The sequence below is a fragment of the Pezoporus occidentalis genome, unplaced genomic scaffold, assembly GCF_034315485.1.
Source record: "Pezoporus occidentalis ecotype Australia unplaced genomic scaffold, CSIRO_AGI_Poc_V1 ctg28, whole genome shotgun sequence".
In the NCBI taxonomy this organism is placed as follows: Eukaryota; Metazoa; Chordata; class Aves; order Psittaciformes; family Psittacidae; genus Pezoporus; species Pezoporus occidentalis.
The window spans coordinates 7878834-7898737 of record NW_026914718.1 but is presented as its reverse complement, the minus strand read 5'-3'; the positions used below and the strand labels follow the sequence as shown (position 1 = coordinate 7898737).

The 19904-nt window shown below is 42.3% G+C and overlaps 1 protein-coding gene across 7 annotated transcripts in view; it reads right to left on the bottom strand.

The window, feature by feature from the left end:
* BMPER (BMP binding endothelial regulator) overlaps window positions 1-19904 on the bottom strand; it is a 144835-nt gene that overhangs the window by 88719 nt on the left and 36212 nt on the right. For 6 of the 7 annotated variants that reach the window (XM_062625517.1, XM_062625523.1, XM_062625518.1 and 3 more), the window contains 3 exons: window positions 18228-18310; window positions 16621-16711; window positions 15777-15859 (listed from right to left, as the gene is read on the bottom strand). In XM_062625517.1, coding sequence (XP_062481501.1) covers window positions 15777-15859; window positions 16621-16711; window positions 18228-18310 — 257 coding nt within the window. Of the gene's footprint in view, window positions 1-15776; window positions 15860-16620; window positions 16712-18227; window positions 18311-18461; window positions 18648-19904 lie in introns of those variants that run through there. The other variant, XM_062625519.1, reaches the window with a different exon arrangement.

Here is a 19904-nt window from a genome sequence, read left to right as displayed (position 1 = left end):
CATGCCAATCCCACCCCAGAATGCAAACCACGTTAGAGTGTTGCTATAGCAAGAGCAAAGTCAGGCAGGAGAGAAGCGCTTACCATCCAGCATTTATCAGGAATCTTTCTGGTCTGGAAATATCGTGTTCTCATGCCTCCCAGGCACTGCTGGCTTCACCCAGCATGAAATCACCACTAACACTGCCTGCCTCTCACAGTAGTTTATTTCACTCCAAGGTGCAATCAATTCCTGTTTTACTCCAACTTGCACATTCCTACTGGTGATGTCTTTAGGCTCTCCTATTCTCATGACATCAACAAGAGACTGCCTTGCTCTTACTAGCCAACAAAGTTTTCAAAGGACTGTGCCTGGAGAGGGAATTCCTGCCTGAGAACACAAGAAGTCACTTCTCTCTGGCTGCTTCACTACTACTTCCATCAAATCCTGTTCAGCTTCCCAAGCAAATGCACTTCTGCCTGTTCACCTCCTGCCTCCTCTCCAGCTCAGTACATCATAGCTCAGGGCATCTCTCAATTCCCTTTCCACTATTGCAATTATACAGAATCATGTGCTTTCTACCAACAAAGATAAACACATTTGTGCTCTGTTTTGTTCCATGCTTGGCTAAATACATCTCTGCTGCTGCTCCTGACAGTCTATGTTGCAGGAGGAGCAGCAGGGAAAAGAGTAACCATTCTTCTACCAAATCCTTCAGTATAATGATTCATTCTTCTACTACATTTCCTGTGTTTTGAGACTTTTCCATGTTTTAGGGCAAGGTAAATAAATCCTGCAACTCACGAATGTTCTATTTTTGACAGTTCTCAAGGATATCAGATTTATGGACAACGTTCAGTATCATGAAAATACTGTGCAAGAAAAGGGAAAAGCCATGCTCCCTGGGAAAAATGCATAGAGATTAAGTGTTTCAGCATGAAATGTGTTTTGCTGCTCTCCTGCTGGCTCTCTGCCTGCCTTCATGTGGGGAGAAAGGATAAGGTGTGAAGCCAGATCAAGCTTCCTCTTCTGTCTCCAACAGGACAAGCCACAACGAAGGAAAAAGCACTGCGAATAAGCCCTGCATACAAATGCTTTTCAAGAAAGCAGGACAGGCAGTCCCAGTGGAAGCTGAGCTCATAGTTAAGCTTGGCTGGCCACATGCCCATTTTCTCCAGAGAAGGTGTTACCAGTCCAGGGATATAGCTGTAGTTGAAGTTATACGGACCTTTCCCTACTTCCTAAAATTCTTCTTCATTAGGGCTATCACTAAAGGAATGTGAAAACATTTATTTCATTTTTAACAGCTACAAATAACGCGCTCTACCATCCACAGTGCAACACAAGAATATTCAGATACAGTTTTTAACCCTGTTCTTCTTGTAACTGGCACATCTGCTGACATTTCCTTTAACGTGAGGCAATGCTCTACTCACAGGATGCAAATTCCCAGAACTTGTCATGTTTGTCCAGTTTTCATTAGTAGCTCTTTAACCCTAGCCCAACATATGTACGTCACATTCTCTCTTTAAAACCGTAAGTGCTTTTCAAAGCCTGCCATATGCCAGAGCTTTCTCAGTCATTGCTAGCCACTGGAAGACGTTTCTTCGTCTTCTAGTATTTGGAATGTCATCTCTGTAAGTGACCAAAGGTGCTGCAGAGGCAAGCACCACCATGCTCTGGATACTCTGCAGTAGCTCATTGCACTGGCACTTACTGAGAGCATCCCATTATCACAGTTGAAAGAAAGACCCCTCACTGTACAATAAACATGTGCCACATCACTCAGAAGCATCCTTATCAGCAAGAAAAAACAAAGGTTAAGAATGTGTGTTTACCTAAAAGCACAGGCTAGCAGGAGTGAAGTAAAGATACAAAAAAGTAACTCAAATGTGTGACTAAGCTTTTAGTAAACAACATTACTGCCCCAACATCTCAGACACCTTCCACTTCTAAATTAAGCCAGTCTCTCTCTGCATCCTGAAGACAGACTCTCTGGCTTCTGCTGCCTGAGATGGCACTGGCCTCCACCTCTCCAACTTCCACTGTGCCCTCTCAAGGACTTGAACAAAACTTGTGACACTTCTAACTACATCCAAAGCTAAAACGCCTTCAGCCCTCTGACTCCTTGTAACTGTGTGATGGGCTATAGGTAACACTGCAGGGATAAAGTCAATCTGGCCTACATCCCTGTAAGTATTCAAGGCTCAGCCTTGCACAAAGGTAGGCGTTAGCAAATTTAAAGTTGCTCCTTGAACTTGTCCCCTGTATGCTAACTTCAGTGGTGATACAAACACTGACAAGCTGGGAGTCTCCTGTGTGTGCAAAAGCATTTCAGAGCTCTTCATACATTGTGAGCTAATGGCTGGTGATTTCATTTGTCTTCATTCTGATAATAAATAAAAACTCCAACTTAGCACTTGCAGCTGACTGGACTCCAACTCAATACTGCCTTTTTTAACTCCCCAGTGGAGCACAACTGTTTAGATTTCCTTCCTTTTTATTCTCCCATCCTTTTAATCAGGCTGAAACCCAACAGCCATGTATCAATGCCCATCATTCCAGTATTGCCAATTTTCATCAATCTATATATGCAAAAGCTTATTTGAAAAACTTCACTGTCACCAGAAATCAAATCCAACCCAACATTTTATCCTGCTAACATGAGTTTGATTACCAGAGAAATGATTAAGGGGAGAGGTGAAAGCAGAGAACAATAACACTAGCAAAAGGCTTCATTCAAGCAAATATGTACAAACACATACAGGGTAACACCACAGCTAGGAAGTCAGGTCAAGGACACAAAAAAAAGAAAAATGTCAAGTACTTTTGGGTTCTAGGGGTTACTGCAGCACTGGCCAGTATAAATATAATAACTGAAGAAAACATGCAAGCAGACTTGAATATACAGATCACACTTAATAGAAATTATAACAAGATGCTTTAATAAAGTGCCTTTCTCATTAAAAGATCACCTCTGCTCTGGAGCCAGGCTGAGAGAGCTGGGCTGGTTCAGCCTGGAGAAGAGAAGGCTCCTTAAGGGGAGACCTTAGAGCAGTTCCAGTGCCTAAAGGGGCTACAAGAAACCTGGAGAGGGGCTTTGGACAAGGGCCTGGAGAGACAGAACAAGGGGAATGGCTTTAACCTGACAGACAGAAGACTGAGATTAGCTCTTAGGCAGAAGTTCTTCACTATGAGGGTGGTGAGACTTCTAACTACACCCAAACCTAAAACACCTTCAACCTTCTAAGTTCTTATAACTGTATGATGGGCAATAAGTAACACTGAGGGGACAAAGTCAATCTGGCTTTCATCCCTGGCAGTGTTCAAGGCCAGGTTGGACGGGGCTTGGAGCAACCTGCTCTAGTGGAAGGTGTCCCTGCCTGTGGCAGGGGGTTGGAACTGGATGAGCTTTAAGGTTCCTTCCAACCCACACCACTCTACGATTCTGTGATTATATTTAAATTGTATTTTCCCTGCCTGCAGAAACAGGGCTGCTGGAATCTCCGAATATGGCTCTTCTTAAACATCTGTTATTAATTGTTTAGTTAATCACAGTTTACCATTCCTCTGCTTGGGAGTCTCTGAACTCTGGTTGCTGCTCCCGCCGCCGCCGCTAGGTGGCGCCAGGAAACAGCGCGGAGCGCCTGCTCGCCCTGGGGCCGCGCCCGGCAGCGCCACGTGGCGGAAGGGCGGAGACGCGCAGCACACGCAAAGAACACAATGACACTCAGGCACGTAGAGGTACCCGCGCACACACGTTTTTCTCCGTTTCACCGGGGATGTTCCACTAAAATAAATAAAAACATATTAAAAAGCCATCTTTCCCCTCTGATCATACTAATTTTTCTGCAATAAGGCAAAAAAAATCCATGTAGACTAAGTTTTCCACTGGGCTTCCAAGCCATTATGCAAGTTACTCTAAAGTTTGCCAGTGTTTGCTCTTGAGTATCAAAACAGTAAGTACTGAATGCAAGACTCAATCTAGCCCTGTGTTAACATCACTGAAATGAGCCTAATTAAACCAGGAAAGCATGGGTCGCATGGGACTACATGGAAAACAACTTTGTTTTTCCAAATGTAGAGATAACACTGAGCAATCTCCAAAGGCAGCAGACTGCTGTTTTGACAGTGCTGTAGCAAGAGGTGATAAAATTAAGCAGTGGACATAATTAGTTCCTCATCTTTATTCCACCCAACCCAGCTCCTGTATTCCATTTTCACAAAGTTATCTCAGTTTTATCACAGAAAACCACATCCATTTTAATATTTGTAACCTTTTAAGTTCAGCATTGCTTAATTCAGATAAAAGGAGGAGACATCGAGTCTAAGGGAAGCTGGGTTTCAAAGGGCTAGAACAAACTTCTTCCCTAGGGCCAGGGTTTCAAAGCCAGTGCTGTTAGGACTTTCTCACTCAAGCACGAGGTGATGGCATTCAGCACTGTATTCTTTGAGGCCATTTAGATTTTGGAACAGAAAGGCAGAACTCAGAGCGCAATTATATGCTTCTATGTTTGAAAATTCACATACTATTTATTTTAATTGCTTTCCATTCTGCACTCAAATGTTGAAACCCCGAGCCCCTAAATAAATAAATAAATGATAGAAATTAAAAATAAAACCATATCTGTCAACAGACTGGAGAGAAAAATCGTGATAATATGGCACAGGGCTGACACATCCTCATTCTGCTGTGCCTGCTGTTGAAGACAAATTGTCACCCTCCTACGTGCTTTCAGCGTATTGATTCTGATTTATTAAACTGGCAATTTTGCAACCTATTACCAAAGACTAAATTTTATCCAAATTACAGTGGGGAAAGGGGGAAGCAGAGTTTAGTACTTTTGACATTATACACTGCCCAGAGATAATGAATTATTTTTTAATTAATAATACCAAATTGATATTTATTCTGTAGCTGAACCACAAGTATGCTTGTTGCCTTTCTAGATATGAATATTTCAGGCTATTCTGACTCGGCATGTGTGGTATGCTATATTCTATTTTAGTTTTCCTTCCGTGGGCAAATGTCATCCCTAGAAGAAACTCTTCCATCTGATAAAAGCTGATGATACGAATTTCAAATGAGATTTTAGACATTATTTTTATGATACTGACTTACAGCTCCTGCCCCCAGTATGAGTGGTTTACTTCCCTTGCAAGAGCACAAATGCGGTATAAATCCTGCACACTGGAAATTATGAGTTCTTCCTTTGCCTTTGCTTTCATCTGCCCACTTGCAGGACACATCTTAGGTGTCCTCCCCCACTTTCATAATGCTAAGTATTTAGAAAACTACAAGAGTTCAAAGTGAAGGAGAGATGAAGGAATTTGCGGGGAGCTGGAAATTGCAGCTTTTTATCTTTGTACCATCTGGATATCCCTGCTTTTTTTTACAGGCAAGCTGGCACCTTCCCTTGCTGTAGCAGCTCCAGGGTCCCACTGAGTTTCAGTCCCGCTTGCTCCCCTTAGAGCACCATGCGTTTTACACATTGTTTTGCTACTACTACATCAAGAAGGAAGAAATTATTTCCTCAGTATGGCTTGGCTTTCCCCCACTAAACCCTGTCACATCCTGAGAAAGGAATGCCTTCTCTGTTTGAAATCCATTGCCCTACATGAGAAGTCAGACAAGGAAGCAACTATTTATTATAATCAGAGTTGACCAGGCTATTCACTAAAGTCTGAAGGGCAGTATCAGGGAACAAGCAAGATCCAAGTCTACTTTGCCACCTTCTCTTTCTGTAAGTTTGAAGAAAGTCTGAGATAAAGGATTTCCCAGAGACTGACAGCAATGTGAGGCAGCTGGATGAGATATACAGAAATAGAAACACAGGCACTCGTTATGAAAACTGCAAAAAGTACTTTTGGTCAGTGGGTGTATTAATAGTATCCCTATTAGCCTCTCATCTGACTCAGAGAAATACTGCAAAAACAGCCTCAGGGGAACAGCAAACTTGCTACAGAGGTTGACACTACTCCTGCTAATGCACAGGCATGTTTCTTCTCCCTCTGTCTCCCTCGGCCCTCAAATTAGCCTGTAACTTACTCCTCATTTTATATAATTGCTTGCTGTTACCTCTGCTGTGCTGAGCACTCAAGAAGCAAGAATGTGTCCTCCAAACACCGTAAACACTAAATCTTTGAGCAATGCCCATTAGAACAGAGTAAAACCCCACAGCCCATATTTTAGGAAGCAGAGCTATTACTGCTGACCACGAGGAATTTAACAACACCACCAGGAAAGAAAATGCCTCCCTGGCTTGGTTTCCACCAGGTGTCAACTTTTATGGGTCCTATTCCCGTTTAGCTACTTTATAAAATGCTCGCTGTGTTATAATCAGGTTCACAGACCAAAAAACAAAGCCATAGTAGCAGATGTGGTGCAAGTACTGCTGATAAGAGATTTTACGCGTGCACATCAACTACAAAGAGCAGTGGATAGCAGAGGATACACTAAACATAGGATTTTCCCTCCTTGCATGGTTCCAGACATGTACATACCCGTACTTGCTGAAGTGCAGCACTAAAAAACCTAGATGGGGGAGGAATGGTGACTGCAGGAACCTTGGGGAATTAAGAAAACCTGACCTCAAAAGACAGAGAGCAGAGCAGCTCAGCTGGCTGCTGAAAGAATAAATAGTGCATTGGCAACTGAAATTGCTAGGAAGAATTGTGTTCAGCTGCATCCAGGAAAAGGAAAGTTATGCTACAACGAGGAGAGGGAGCAGAGAACAGGCTGAGTGCTGAAAGCAAAAAATCCTCAGACTTCTTGGACATAACTGTTATCCCATACATTGTCTCATTGTCAAAATTCTATTCAGCATGTGGACTACTTGGGTGCAAGGCAGAGGATGGTAAAAGGAACAAGTGCCCTCATTTCCATGCTTTCAGAGCTGAGGCCAGCTCTGTTTTTTCCTGTGAAGAAAGATACTATTGGCACGGGCACATCTGCTTCTGTCCTACTCTCAGAAAACTGCTGGTACTGTGTTCTGGAGAAATAAAAGGAAAAAATGGAAAAGAAGCCACACAAAGCATATAACTTACTCAAATCTCTTCGGCCTCGGACACCTCAAGCATCAGATCTGAGTCTGTTGGAAATCTGGACTTTGCATTTTCAATCACATTGACTCCAGCGCCCAAGTACAAGCGATAAAGAAATTTCCATTTCAATGATTTTAGCACAAAATATTGTGCAACACCCTTGAACGCCAGTTAAAAAAGAAAGAAGAAAAACACAAAACCCCCACATACATCTGTTTTCTGTAGAAAATCTCAATGCTTCATTACAAAGCTTCTGGCAGAGAGCTGAAAACTTCTTGGGCTTTCAATGAAGCTTGGGACTGTCAAGTTTAATGGTGTTCTAGTCATGTTTGGGACACAACTTCAGGTACCATGGGAGCATGATTTCCTGGAAGAAAGCTAAGACATACAGGCTGTGTCTATCACTAGAGTGGAAAGCATTTTTAAGGACTAACCTTTCATATTGAAGCACTACAGTGGAAGCTGGGGCTGTACGACCCACTGCTGACCACAAACCCAAGCTGCCTGCAAGGATGTCTGCATCTTTGCTTCAGACTGACAGACCCACAGCAGAGTGCCAAAAGTGTTATGGTAGTTTGGCTCCTAGACACATTTTAGTTCTGCCAGGTTAGAGGCACTATAAATAAATCACTGTCACATCTCAAAACACTTTCTATTTTTCCTTTTCTGTTTCCTATGTCTGTTTTGACAGCCACTGAATTATTCTGCCTATTCTACTCTCAGCCTAAGAGAATGAGTTGTATAAAAAAGTTACAGCCTGTCACAATCCTGAAAATAATTTCTTGGGCATCATTTTCCTCCCTTTTACTATCCAATGTGTTTGCTTTTCACCATTAAATAAGGTAGCAACAGCAGTAAATATGTTCATGTTGATGAAATCCAAGGAGCTTTGACAAGCCCCTGCTAGATGACTGGTTTGTTTTAAGAAATGTTCATTTATCACACATCCCAGCTGAAGAATAGTTCATAGGTGGGGTGGGAAACTTGCTCCCTTATCCGCACAAGCTGCTTCCAGGGCAGAAAACAAAAGCAACGATGTAGGACGCAGTGGAAAGAGCAAGGAGAATACAGGCAAAGTGGCAGCAAGTCAAGATGGAATTTGGCAATCACACTAGAGCTCAACAGCAATTCAAACTTAATGATCTCAAGTTTCATTGATCAATGAAAAACATGAAATATGAGCAAAGTCAACAGCAACAGCACAATTAACTACAAAAATACAGTACCCAAAGTGATACAGTGGTCAGACTTAAGGGGGGGAAGCAAACCCCAAAGCCCCACATGTAACCATGTACCATCTCCAATCCTTAATTACTTTCTCTTTTGAAAATCAGAGAGAGGAAACCAAGTAGGTGTTAGGCAGTTAATTAAGCTCTCTTGTGTTAATTCATTTAGTAGGACTGTGCAGACTAAAATATCTTGTCTCAGGACACAGAGAGCTGCGCAAGTTTACAACCATTAGCTATTGTTATCCGCTAACAACCTCCAAGACTGTGACATCCAAGTTTATTTAAACTGAAAGGGTGACAAACATGAAAGCCAAGCATTCCTGCTCTTCTCAGCCTCTCCTTCATTGTAACACCAGCCAGAAGGCTCTTGGACTCTCCATAAAATGTTTGGCAAACAAAGGCCTTGTTAATTGACAAGCTATTGCTTTTACTGCTTCCTACCACAACTTGTGGGAATCTTTTAGACCTGAATCAATTCTGCACACAAGCGCTCCCACGAGATGCCACCCACATTCCCATCTGAAGCCACTTACAAGAACTGCTACAGCCATCTCACATAAAACCTGTGTCTTTGCTGGGCACTTCTACAATCACGTGCAACCCTTCCTCCCCTGCTGGTCAGCAGGCTCGTTTGTTTGTTTGTTTGCTTAGTTTAACCAGGTTCTTTGTTTTTCTGCCATCTTACTGCTTTGCTTTCCCTCCAAGATAGTTCCTTGCCTCTGCAAGGAGTGAGTTAGAGCAGAGAGGGGTGCAGTCTTCCTTGCAGCCCAATGCCAGAAAAAAACAGTCCCCTCACTAGAGGCTGCCTGTTAACAGCTCTCCTGTACTGTTACAGCTCTGTGTACTTAATTCCTCCTAGTCAGTAAGAAGAATCAATGCCAGCCTCTCAATTAGGAAAAGCTTAACAAGACAAGGGACAGACACCTGACGGCACAAGCTCTCTCCCTTTGCTCCCAAGAACAGCAGCAACCTACACTCGAGGTATAAGCCTTTAAAAGTGATCAACCTGCATTATTTCTTTTCTTTATATGCTTTAGGAGTGCAAAATCCATCCTGCTCTGTGCATTCCCTTCCTTTGAATGATAAGAAGTTCTGGATGCCTTTGCTCTGTACTGCAAGAGGCTGTTATTTCAGTGCTGTTAATCAGCATATACTCAGGCCCTTCAGGTACCCAGGAAGTTTTAAGTCTTTTGTGGCTTCTAGTACCACTTAATTCATTAATCATCACAATACCATCTCAGACCATCAAACTGGAAAGACAGTTCTCTGTCTGAATAAGAACCTTACAAAGGCAGAGCTCCTTCCTCCGATTTCTCAGCATTTCCACACTCCTTTCCCAGCAGGAAAAATTCCCCACGGAAATCTGCCAGATCACTTTTATCTCTTTTCACATTCTTCTGCCACACTCTCTCCTCTTGGCAAAGGGAGTAAATGTCCTTATGATATGAAGCACAATGGGCACTCATCTTTGATTGGTGATGTCATCTCAAAAATAGTAACAACTGGGTAGCGTGCCTATGTGAAACAATGGAGAAGGAAGAAGAACAGCTGGAGGTACAGCACAGCCATGGGAGCACAGATCATGCTAAAGCATGGAAGGTCAATTTGAACTGAATCCTGAAGGGTGGGATTCATTTCAATGAATACCAGAACTGAAGAGAGAGAGCTAAAGGCTCAGAGGAAGGAAGGGATATGAGAAAGATGCTGCACGTTCTGGGCAATCCTTAAAGAATTCTTCCTTCAGGAAGCTGCTCAGTATTTCTGCTCCCCTGGAAATGTGCCCAAACCGGGCACAGTCTCTTGCTGCAGAGAATGGTCCCTTCAATCCTTACCAAAATTAAAAGCATCATGAAGGGAGCTGGGAACACCCTCAGATTAGGTGAGCTAGGAAGCTCCGCAGGTAGATGTAGGACGAAAGGACTAGAGGAAGGAAATGAGACCTTGCCACAGAAAGATGCCTTATGAAGTCTGAGATTTGAAATGCTTGTGAATAAAAATCATTTACACTGCACAACTACACTGAGTTCCAGCCACGTGCATTGCTATCCCAGAGTTCATCTGTATTTCAGAAACATTGTGATTAATTTTATTTTTAAATTTACTCCAGGAGTTTTGTTAAAATTATTGAACGTTTTCTAAAAGACACATTTTCTGAGAAAATTTTTGCATTTTTGAGAGAAATCAAAAGAAAGATGAAAAATGGCAATGCATGTTAATCCACATTGTTTTTCTCACTGAAGTTCAGCACATACCCAGTCCTTGCTCTCTCATGCCTACCTGCACAGCCATACATCTCCACATAACCTGGAAGATTGTGGTTTTATTAGACTAGTCAGAAAAACAAACTTTCTAGCCTTGCAAAACTTCTGTATACTGGGGGGGGGGGGGGGGGGGGGGGCAGGGTACCCAGATACATTGAGCAAACCTGTGCTGCCCATTTCTGAACATCTACTGCTCTCCATTTGCACCTGCCCATAAGCCAATCACTTCTACTTGTCACTAACATCAAGAAAGTGAACAGTCCTGCTACCAAAAGACTAGCTCTTTGCTTTTCCACCCCTGACTTACAACTCTGTCACCATTTCTAGGCCCCTGAAGTAGGGGCAGACAGCATCTGGTGGAGTTTGGAGCTGACTCACAGCAGCTGGAGTACATGGAAATTTGGGAAGATCGGCATTTGGCACTGCACTGAGGACAAAAATCTGAACTTGGACACAGCTTCTGCTACCAGGCTTCATTGAGGATACATTTAATTGCGTGTTCCCCTGAGTTCCCCAGTAGATTGGAGTATGTCCCCTGCAATCCACTGAGATGGGAATGTATTTCAGCAGCTCCCAATACCTGTTAAAGTCAAGCCTTTAAAACTGTATCAGGGTGCTTGATCACCCAGCTGGCTGCAAGGGCAGGATCCGTCTCAGCTATCTTCAGCCATCTCAGTGAGCCGGGTAGGCTCCCCCTGTAGTAAGTGGAGGAAGATAGGCATCTGCAGAGAGTAATCCATCCCACCTCTCTCCTTCTGTTAAGAGGAGCCCAGATAAGGAGATCAGAGCAGACACATTACTTCTGTATGGCTGGAGTTAGACAAGATGAATTCCACCCTCTTTGTCCAAAGCACTAACATATGTAGTTTCTCATTACTTACCACAGTTGCAACGCCTGTTACTCATTGATTTAGAAACAGATTTTCTTGGTGCTATTTCCTTTTCTTTGTGCAAAACTTTCATTATGCAGTTTTTGCACCCTAGCACTCAGGAACATAAGTGACAAGACATTTCCTCTACAGACCCACAAGTACACCTGCAGACCAGGAGCTCTGTGCATCTTGAGTCCCTCTGAGCCCACCTGAGCAGCAGTGTAAAACCCCCAGTGATGCAAAAAAGATCAAGCAGAGGCTGTTTTTAAATTGGCTCTCCAAGAGCCCCAAATTCCCATGCTTTGCTTCAGGTCACTTGGGTTTCACTTGCTTCGAATCATTTTGGAACAGTACCTAAGAGGCCAGCATTGCTTCTGTGAAACAATGCTGCTTGGGGACCAAACATCTACGACCATGCTGCCAACATTAATCCCTGAAATGTGCCTCATAGAATGATCTGGGTTGGAAGGGACCTTAAAGCTCATCCAGTTCCAACCCCCTGCCACACACAGGGACACCTTCCACTAGAGCAGGTTGCTCCAAGCCCCATCCAACCTGGCCTTGAACACTGCCAGGGATGGGACAGCCATAGCTTCTATGGGCATCCTGTTCCATTGCCTCATAGATGCAGTATTTCATCTGCAAAGGTATACTTGAACGTGTTGATTTTTCAGCCTCCCTGCAGGGCAGACAGACAGTGCAACCCTTCCTGCTTCCAGCCCTTGGCCATCCCAGCAATGCCATAATCCAATAATCCAGCCTCCAACTGTTTCCAAGAGGGGGTGTGGAGGAAGACAGGTCCTGGGCTGCGGTATCTCCATAGTGCTGCATGCTCTCAGCATGGTGGTACCTCGTACCACTGCATGCCTCACATGCCGAAACACGCAGCACCCATGGTCTGGGTAACAAGGGCGTGAGTCAAATGGGGCTAGTTATGAGCTTGGATTCTACCATTCAGAGATAAGCTTCTCCATGGTTACCAGTCTCATGCAAGGTCACTCTCCTGCCAAACCCCCTCTCCTCCCCTCCTCCCTGTCTCCCCCTCCTTCCACCTCCACTATTTATTTTTTTTCCCAAACACACTACATCAAAAGAGAAAATGAAAACATTTAGGATAATCACAGTCTGGCTATTTTAATGCAGGCGGTAGGAAAGGGAACATGTAAGCCAAGTGCTTTCACTGTGCAAGCAGAAACACACTCTCAACCTCATAAAAGTGGTATCTGAGAAATAACACTTGATTAAAGCGGCCAGTCCTTCACTTAAGTAGGTGCTTATGGTAGGGAAAATATCCAAGGTTTCTCTAGAACAGGCTGCTGGCCTATCACAGAAAGCAAAGAACAGGCCAGGCAGATGAATTATTGCGATACAGCTGGTTTCAGCTGGGCTACGAGGAGATCCCTATTATCCCGTCCACCTTTCTTACACTAATGCCTCTCCCCAGAGAACCCGAGTCATTAAAAGCCAGCTCATTTGCCCCTGCCAGGCAATATGCATTGAGTGAGAGGTGATACATTTTCATTTTCAGCAAGAAATCTCAGTCGCCCCAAGGAGCAGCTAGCTCCAGAGAGTGGTAATGGAATACGAGGGCTTTCATCTCTGCCTTGCTGCCACAAGCATGGCCTGGCTCAGTAGCAACCCAAAACTTGTTAGCTAATGGGTTGTTTCAGTGACCTCCGTGGAATGAGTTTAGTGGGTTTGGGCTGGTTTTCAGTAGACATTAACTAGAACCACAAGTGGTGTTAAACAGAAACTGTATTAACTGGTTGAATGCATGGCAGGTAAGGACCGAGTGAAGCACCCATGTGTAGCCGTGCCATTGCTTTCCCTACCCTTTGGGGCCATGCATGATAAACCAGCAACAAAAAAACATCTTATCAACCATTTCACATTCTTTAGGAGCTCAACAGTATCTAGTAGGCACTGCTCCGAGTTGGAAATACCACAAACTTGAGCTACCAAAGAGCTTTCCAAAGACTGTGCCCTGCAGTTCAGCCTTGCTGAAATGTGCCTTAAAGTGCATTCTGCAATGGTAAAATTCCCTTTTTGTAAGTAATTCCTCATTTTAACACATTTAGTGAATGGGGAACAATGCTACATCTCTCCAGGAAAACAAACCACCGCCATCCCTCTTTACTTTTTTCCTGTTCAATGCAGCCTGCAGCCTCAGGCTGAGCTATGCCTGTGACAATGATGGCCTATGGAGTCCAGAATAATGCACCATTAGAAAAGCTTGCTCCCAGGTAAAAAGCAGAATTCACCCTTAAGTGAAAGTGGCTTGAATCCTTACACCACTCCTCCAACATACCCTGGCAATAATATATGCCATGCCAGTTCCTCTGCCGCACTTCCACAAAAGACTCACTAAATAGTTACAATTTGAAATCCCAGAAGAAATCTTCAGTGAGGAGCTACCTTTCATGTGTTACAGCCTGCACAAGTTGCAGCACATCACAGACAAGCCTGTTCACATCACATTGCATGGCTAGATATGTATCTCTAAATAAGACATCCACCAACTGCTTAGATAACAGATTCACTGGGGACCCATTCCCATAAGGGAATGGATGTAAAGCAGGCAACAAGCTGCTATCACAACCCTGAGGATGCCCTTGTTATTTGCTTTGCCTTGAAATTGCACAGGAATCCCCAAATTCTGAAAGAAAAGGGTGAGAGGGTAAAAAAAGGCATTGCACAGAGAACCAAGGCAGGACAGGTATGGCTTATGCATAGATGGTATTTCTTCTGTTGTCAGTAACATCCAGCATTAGAGATGGACATCTTATACAAATGTCATGAACATCCAAACCCATCATGCCTTCTGTTTCAGAAGGGATCATTAGGCCTCTTACCTGATACTTTAAATGTATCACTACCAGTAGCTGATGTGTTTCCTTCTCTAACACAGCTGACACTGGTAACTGTCAGACAGACCCTCAGGTCTGACCCTATGTTCCTATATTTCCTTATATTGCTCTGCCCAAATATCTCCCACATCCCATGTTCTTTTTGGAACTGTTACTTTTGTTATTTAGGGAGCAAAGGAAAGTTGATAAAGGAGATACTGGCACACCAACGTCTGGGCAATAGGCAGTATCTGTTCAGCACTTATAAAAGAGCAAAGCACAGCCTGAAAATATTCAAGCACGTCTCCACAGACTTCTCAACCATTCAGACCTGTCTTCCCCTGAGGAACATTAACTAAGGAAAGCTACTGCTTTACAGCTGAAGCTGAAGTGAGCTAGGGACCAACCAAGTACAGACGGAGCAACTTTCCTCAGCCTGGGACTGAACTGAAGCCCAAGGCACATAGTATCACTGCAATGGCATATTTTCATTATTACAGGATTAAAACTTAACAAATAAATAAATAAGTACCTACATCAAAAGAACAACAAAACACAATTACCCGAGCAGCCCAATTCTCCACAACAGCAGTGATGATTTAGTGTAAATTAATTTTGCACATCCCCAGGTATTTTTCCCCACAAGAGTCCAAGTTCTCTGCAGCAGTTTCATTACAACTATGTATGTGTGTCTACGTACAAATACATATTAATTTTTGAGTTCTATCCTTTTCTCCTCCCTTTGTTATTTTATTTTCATGAGGCAGGAGAGCTGTGCCTGGTACTGACAAAACTCTTGGTATGCTACTGAAATGCAAATTCCCCAGCCTTGCATTTTCTGCTGATAACCAGCTCATCAATTGCAACAAAAGCAGTGATTTGAATTTTGCCTTTTAGTGGTCTCACTGATCACACCAAGGAAGTCAAAGTTATCTGCCCCAACTCATATAGCATTATCTTTTAAACTTAATGGAAGTGAAAGAGAAGCCCGTGCTCATTACCCAAAGGATGCAATTATTACTTCCTCTCTATATTGTTGCTAGTCAAGAATAAATTCCAGGATATGACCTCTTCATTAAGCATTAAGCCAAAATCCACCTGGGACAGCCTAAGGAGGCTACCCTTATCCTTTCACTCAGTAATTCAGAGAAAAGGCCCTTGCCACATAGAGCTGAAAGGAATCCTTGCAAAAGATCCTTTCAAGGAAACAGCTAATAAATGTTAATCAATAGATGAAGCCCCAAAAGCTTTCTGTCTCCTCCTGCATGATCCCACTACAAAAAAAAGCATCATTAATATAACACATTGAGCCTCTTCCAAATACCGTGCTTTGTGTACAGTGTAAGTTCATAAAAAAGATGATAAATTTAGAGTATGAGTGATAGAATGTATTAGTACAGTGAAGTCTTCAATAGAAAACTGAAATCTAGGAGAAGAATGCATAGTAGTGTTGAATTCCTTATATTTCTTGCTTTGTTATGGCAATAATAATGTGCCTTTTGAAGTTCATACAGGCAGATACAATGCCAAAAGGCAAATACTTACAATACAAGAGCACTTGGTACATTTATTTCCTTCAGGCCTAAATTCTTCTCCTTCATTGTAAAGTCTCCCTTCAAATATACAACCTGGAAAATAGCATTTGGATAAGTTTAGCTCAGCATAGCACACTGCCTTTTCTCTGTAACAATACTCTATAACCCTACCATAGGACAATACGAAAAGTAAATCGTACCACCCTCTCTGACACAAATACTTCAGAAGCCTTTACAAAGGCCTTGAGAACCCCCAGATGTCTTTTTGGGGAAAGAAAACATTCTTCTACAGCGCACAAATTTGCACCAATGAAGTCAAGACTAAGTCAGCTCTCCCATTGAAAGTGGCTTTAAAACACTTTTCCAAGTTGTTTATCTTTTACTACTCGTTCTTACCTCCAAGCTTATATTATATGTTGGCAGAAATTATAACTGATTAGAATATAATAAGCCCATTGTATCATAAGTGGAGCAGTGCTTACCTACAAAGCCTCTGATTAGCCTATAGGTAGCAACTAGCCTCACAAAGGTAGTCTTCTTTTTCAGGATTACTCTTACACTTTCCCTCCTAACACAACCCCAGCCATCAGCCAGGAAAATCCAACTGACAGACCCTCTGAAAAACAACATAAATACACCTGTGGATATTGACACAAGCTACTGCCTATGCAATAGTCTGCCTCTGCTCCACTAAAAGATATTAAGCCTGGTCTGTCATTTAATGGATTGCAAGCCATTGGCCTCCGTTTTTGTCAAGTATAATGGAGAATTTAGAGGCAGTCTCCCAGATAATGATGCTTATCATTAGAAATACAGTTGCACATGTGGAACAGCATCTTCCTATGAAATCTCACCTGGACACACAGGGCAACATATTCCCATGAGTTTGGTAGGATTTTTGCAAGGGGCAACACACTGTACCTCCGACTCTACTATCACTCCTTCCTGAAAAAGAAGCAGATCAGACATGTTCATTGTTTGTGTTCAGGTTGCTTTAACAAGCAAAAATCCACTACTACTAGTGGTACAATTAAAGCCCAGCACATGCCACAAAGCACTGGATTTCAAAACCTCTTTTCTTTCTGTACCTGCTGCCTTGTATCAGGAATTCAGGTTAATCCACAGTCAAAAGATCCACTTGAGTCTCTCTGACTCCAGTCACAGGATTTGCCTTAAAATGGAACAGGTAAGAAACCAAGCACCTTCTTAGGAAAAGGAATCCCGCTTTATCAGGAATCCTCAGGCTCAATAATCTGCCATGCAGCTCTGGTGAACACAGGCCAAACACTAGGCATTCTCGTCCCTCTCCCCTTGGAGTTAAAAAGACCTAGAAAGCAGATAAAAGCATCTTGCTCTGTAGAGGGGAGATGCTTATCTTTAATGCTTTGCCTGATAAGTATTAGCAAATTAACATTTCCTGTACTCCTTGCTGGAGAAGTCAAGAGTCCTCCTGAACAAATCTGGGTGTGAGGATCTGTGTACAAAAGGCTGCTATTTTCTTGTTTTGCAGTTGAAGCCAAAGGAACTGTGTGGATCAAGGGTAAACACCATCACCCAGTTTTGCATTTAGGCACTGAAACAGGCAATAAAGAATTGCTCATTTCATGTAATTAGTAGTTGTAAGAGTATCTGAGTTCACATTGTATCTTTTCATTAAGTGCAAGAATGCAGAATACAGTTGCTCTAACGTCATCCTTCTCAGTGTATGTCTCTTTAAAAACACAGGTGTGTTTCACAGAGCAGAAGCATCACAGAAAAACAGAAACATCTTGAAACTCTCTTGTTTGTAGAAACGCTTCATACTCATTCATTTCTCTTCTTTCTAACAGCTGCAATTCTTAGTAGTTACTATTAAAACCAGATCAAATTGTCAGAAAAAAATGCCAGACCTATTCACAGACAGAAACTAAAATTTCCTACATGCTTCCTTGTTTTGTGCTGGAAAATGGACAACCTTGCAAATGCCATGGTAGCAGATAGACAAGCTACCAAAAGTACTACTGGGTAGCAGTATTTTCCAGTGCAGGAGCCCAGGAAAAGAAGATTCTGTTATGGGTTTCTCTTAAAAGAACATCCCAGGTATAACCCATAAACACAAAAGTGTCTGCTTAGTGAAATACTACTTAGTAAAATAATTTGTATCTCACAAAAGGCTTAGCATGCTGAGAAAAAGAGGACTTATTTCAATATCAAGACAGCAGGAAATGGCATGGCTGTGTCCCTCTCCTTCAGCAGTGTTTTGGTATTGTGGTACTCAAGTCACATAAAACCTATCCTTCTGAATGTTTGGTTATAGCTAGCTGCATCTGAGTGGATTTAAACTACTTTAAATGCAAAGTCCATATTGTGCTTTGGGAATAAAATATTTCAAGTTACTTGAAGCAGATAAAAAAAAAAAAGTCCCAGAATTTCATGGGAAAAGCTCACAACTCCATTAGCACGATGCTGATGACATCCTTACCTGGCACTGGTATGTAACACAGGGATTGCTGGGGTGGTGCCATTTCATAGAGCTGTTGTATGTATTTCCTCCAAAACTGCAATCTAGAGGAAGACACAGAAGCACATCAGTTCAGCTGAACACAATGATGGCATAGGAGGCTGCTGCTGAAAATCACAGAGCAGCATCCTAAATGCAACCCATCCTCTCTCTCCTGGGTGAACAAAAGAGATAGAGCTTAGAGCTGGGACTGACAAGAAGGGTCATGTCCTGGGAGGGCTGGCAGCACCACCACCATCTGTTCTGATGCTTGACTGGCCAAACTCCTTACTATGACTATTCAAGGCAACGGAAAATTAGTGACAATTTACGCAAAAATGGTGCTTATTCTGCAGTCCATTCAGGAGCTCCTCTGCCACTCGTAGTGGAGTGGGGAGAGGAAGGAGAGAGGGCAAGAGAAGAGCTGGAAACATTCAGCATCCCAGCCTGGCCATGATACCCTCATTCATTAACCAAACCCCCTGGGAAGAGCTTTTCAGCCAGGGCAGCTCAGCATGGACAAACTGACATCAGCAGAGCTACCCCTCCTTTATACCTTTTCACTCCCATGACAGAAGAGATCAACATCCATACCAGCTAAAAGACATCAAGCTCTTCAGTGTGGGAAGTGGATCTCTGAGTGGGGCCATTTTGGAGTCCCACAGGGTTTGGCCTGACATGTCTTTCTGTGTTACATGACAACTTTGTTAACAGAAAATAGGCTGGCTTGCCTGTGGACAGGCTCAGCACACACTTTTTTGTGCAAAATGAAGCTTCATTGAGCCATTTGCTCAAAATAAAATAAACATTACTTTCCTCACTTTTATTACATGTTCCTACTAGCTTCCCTTCCCACTCTTTCACTCTTTTCTGGTATTCTGCACAAAGGGAAACCCAAAAAGGAACACAAAGAAGAATAAAAGAGCTCAACAGAAAAGCACAACTAGAAAAGACATACTGAGTGGAATAAATATTTGTTTCAAAACAGTTTATGAATGCAAAGTTGTTTCAATTAAAAATTAATTCTTTGGAGACCAAAAGTGTTTCTGAAATAAATATAGAAATAAATAAATACAATTAGAAGCAACACATATGCTGTTTTCTGCAGGAAAAGTGCCCATTTTCCATTTTCTGCTCCAAAGGCTTTTTCCTAGTCTATTTTATCCAAAATGAGCTTGATCAAAGAGCCTGTGAAACCAAGAGGAGTCTTGCCAGAGACTTTGAAACACAGACTTCTACAGAGATCCACCAAGCACAAAACTACAGTCAGTCCAGTGATGCCCACAGCACCATCCTCTTCCCGCATGCCACCTCAGCAGCTACTCTAAGTCATTCTATTCTGTGTAGGGTGCACTGACCTGAACTGCTTTGGGCTCCATTTTATGCCCTTTTGAAAACTAAGGTGAGTTATCAGCAAAATAACTGTAAACATATAAAATATATTATAAAATATATATTATATATTTATATTCTTAATTTATATTTTTGATTTATTAAATATTTATTTATCATTTCTAAATATGAATATTTATAATATTTTAATAAAAGTATTAAATTCTTAATCTATATTTTTAATTTTAATTTTTATTTTAACACATATATAATATATTATAAAATAACATCAGAAAAACTGTGTAAGAAAACTTGAGGGTCACAGTT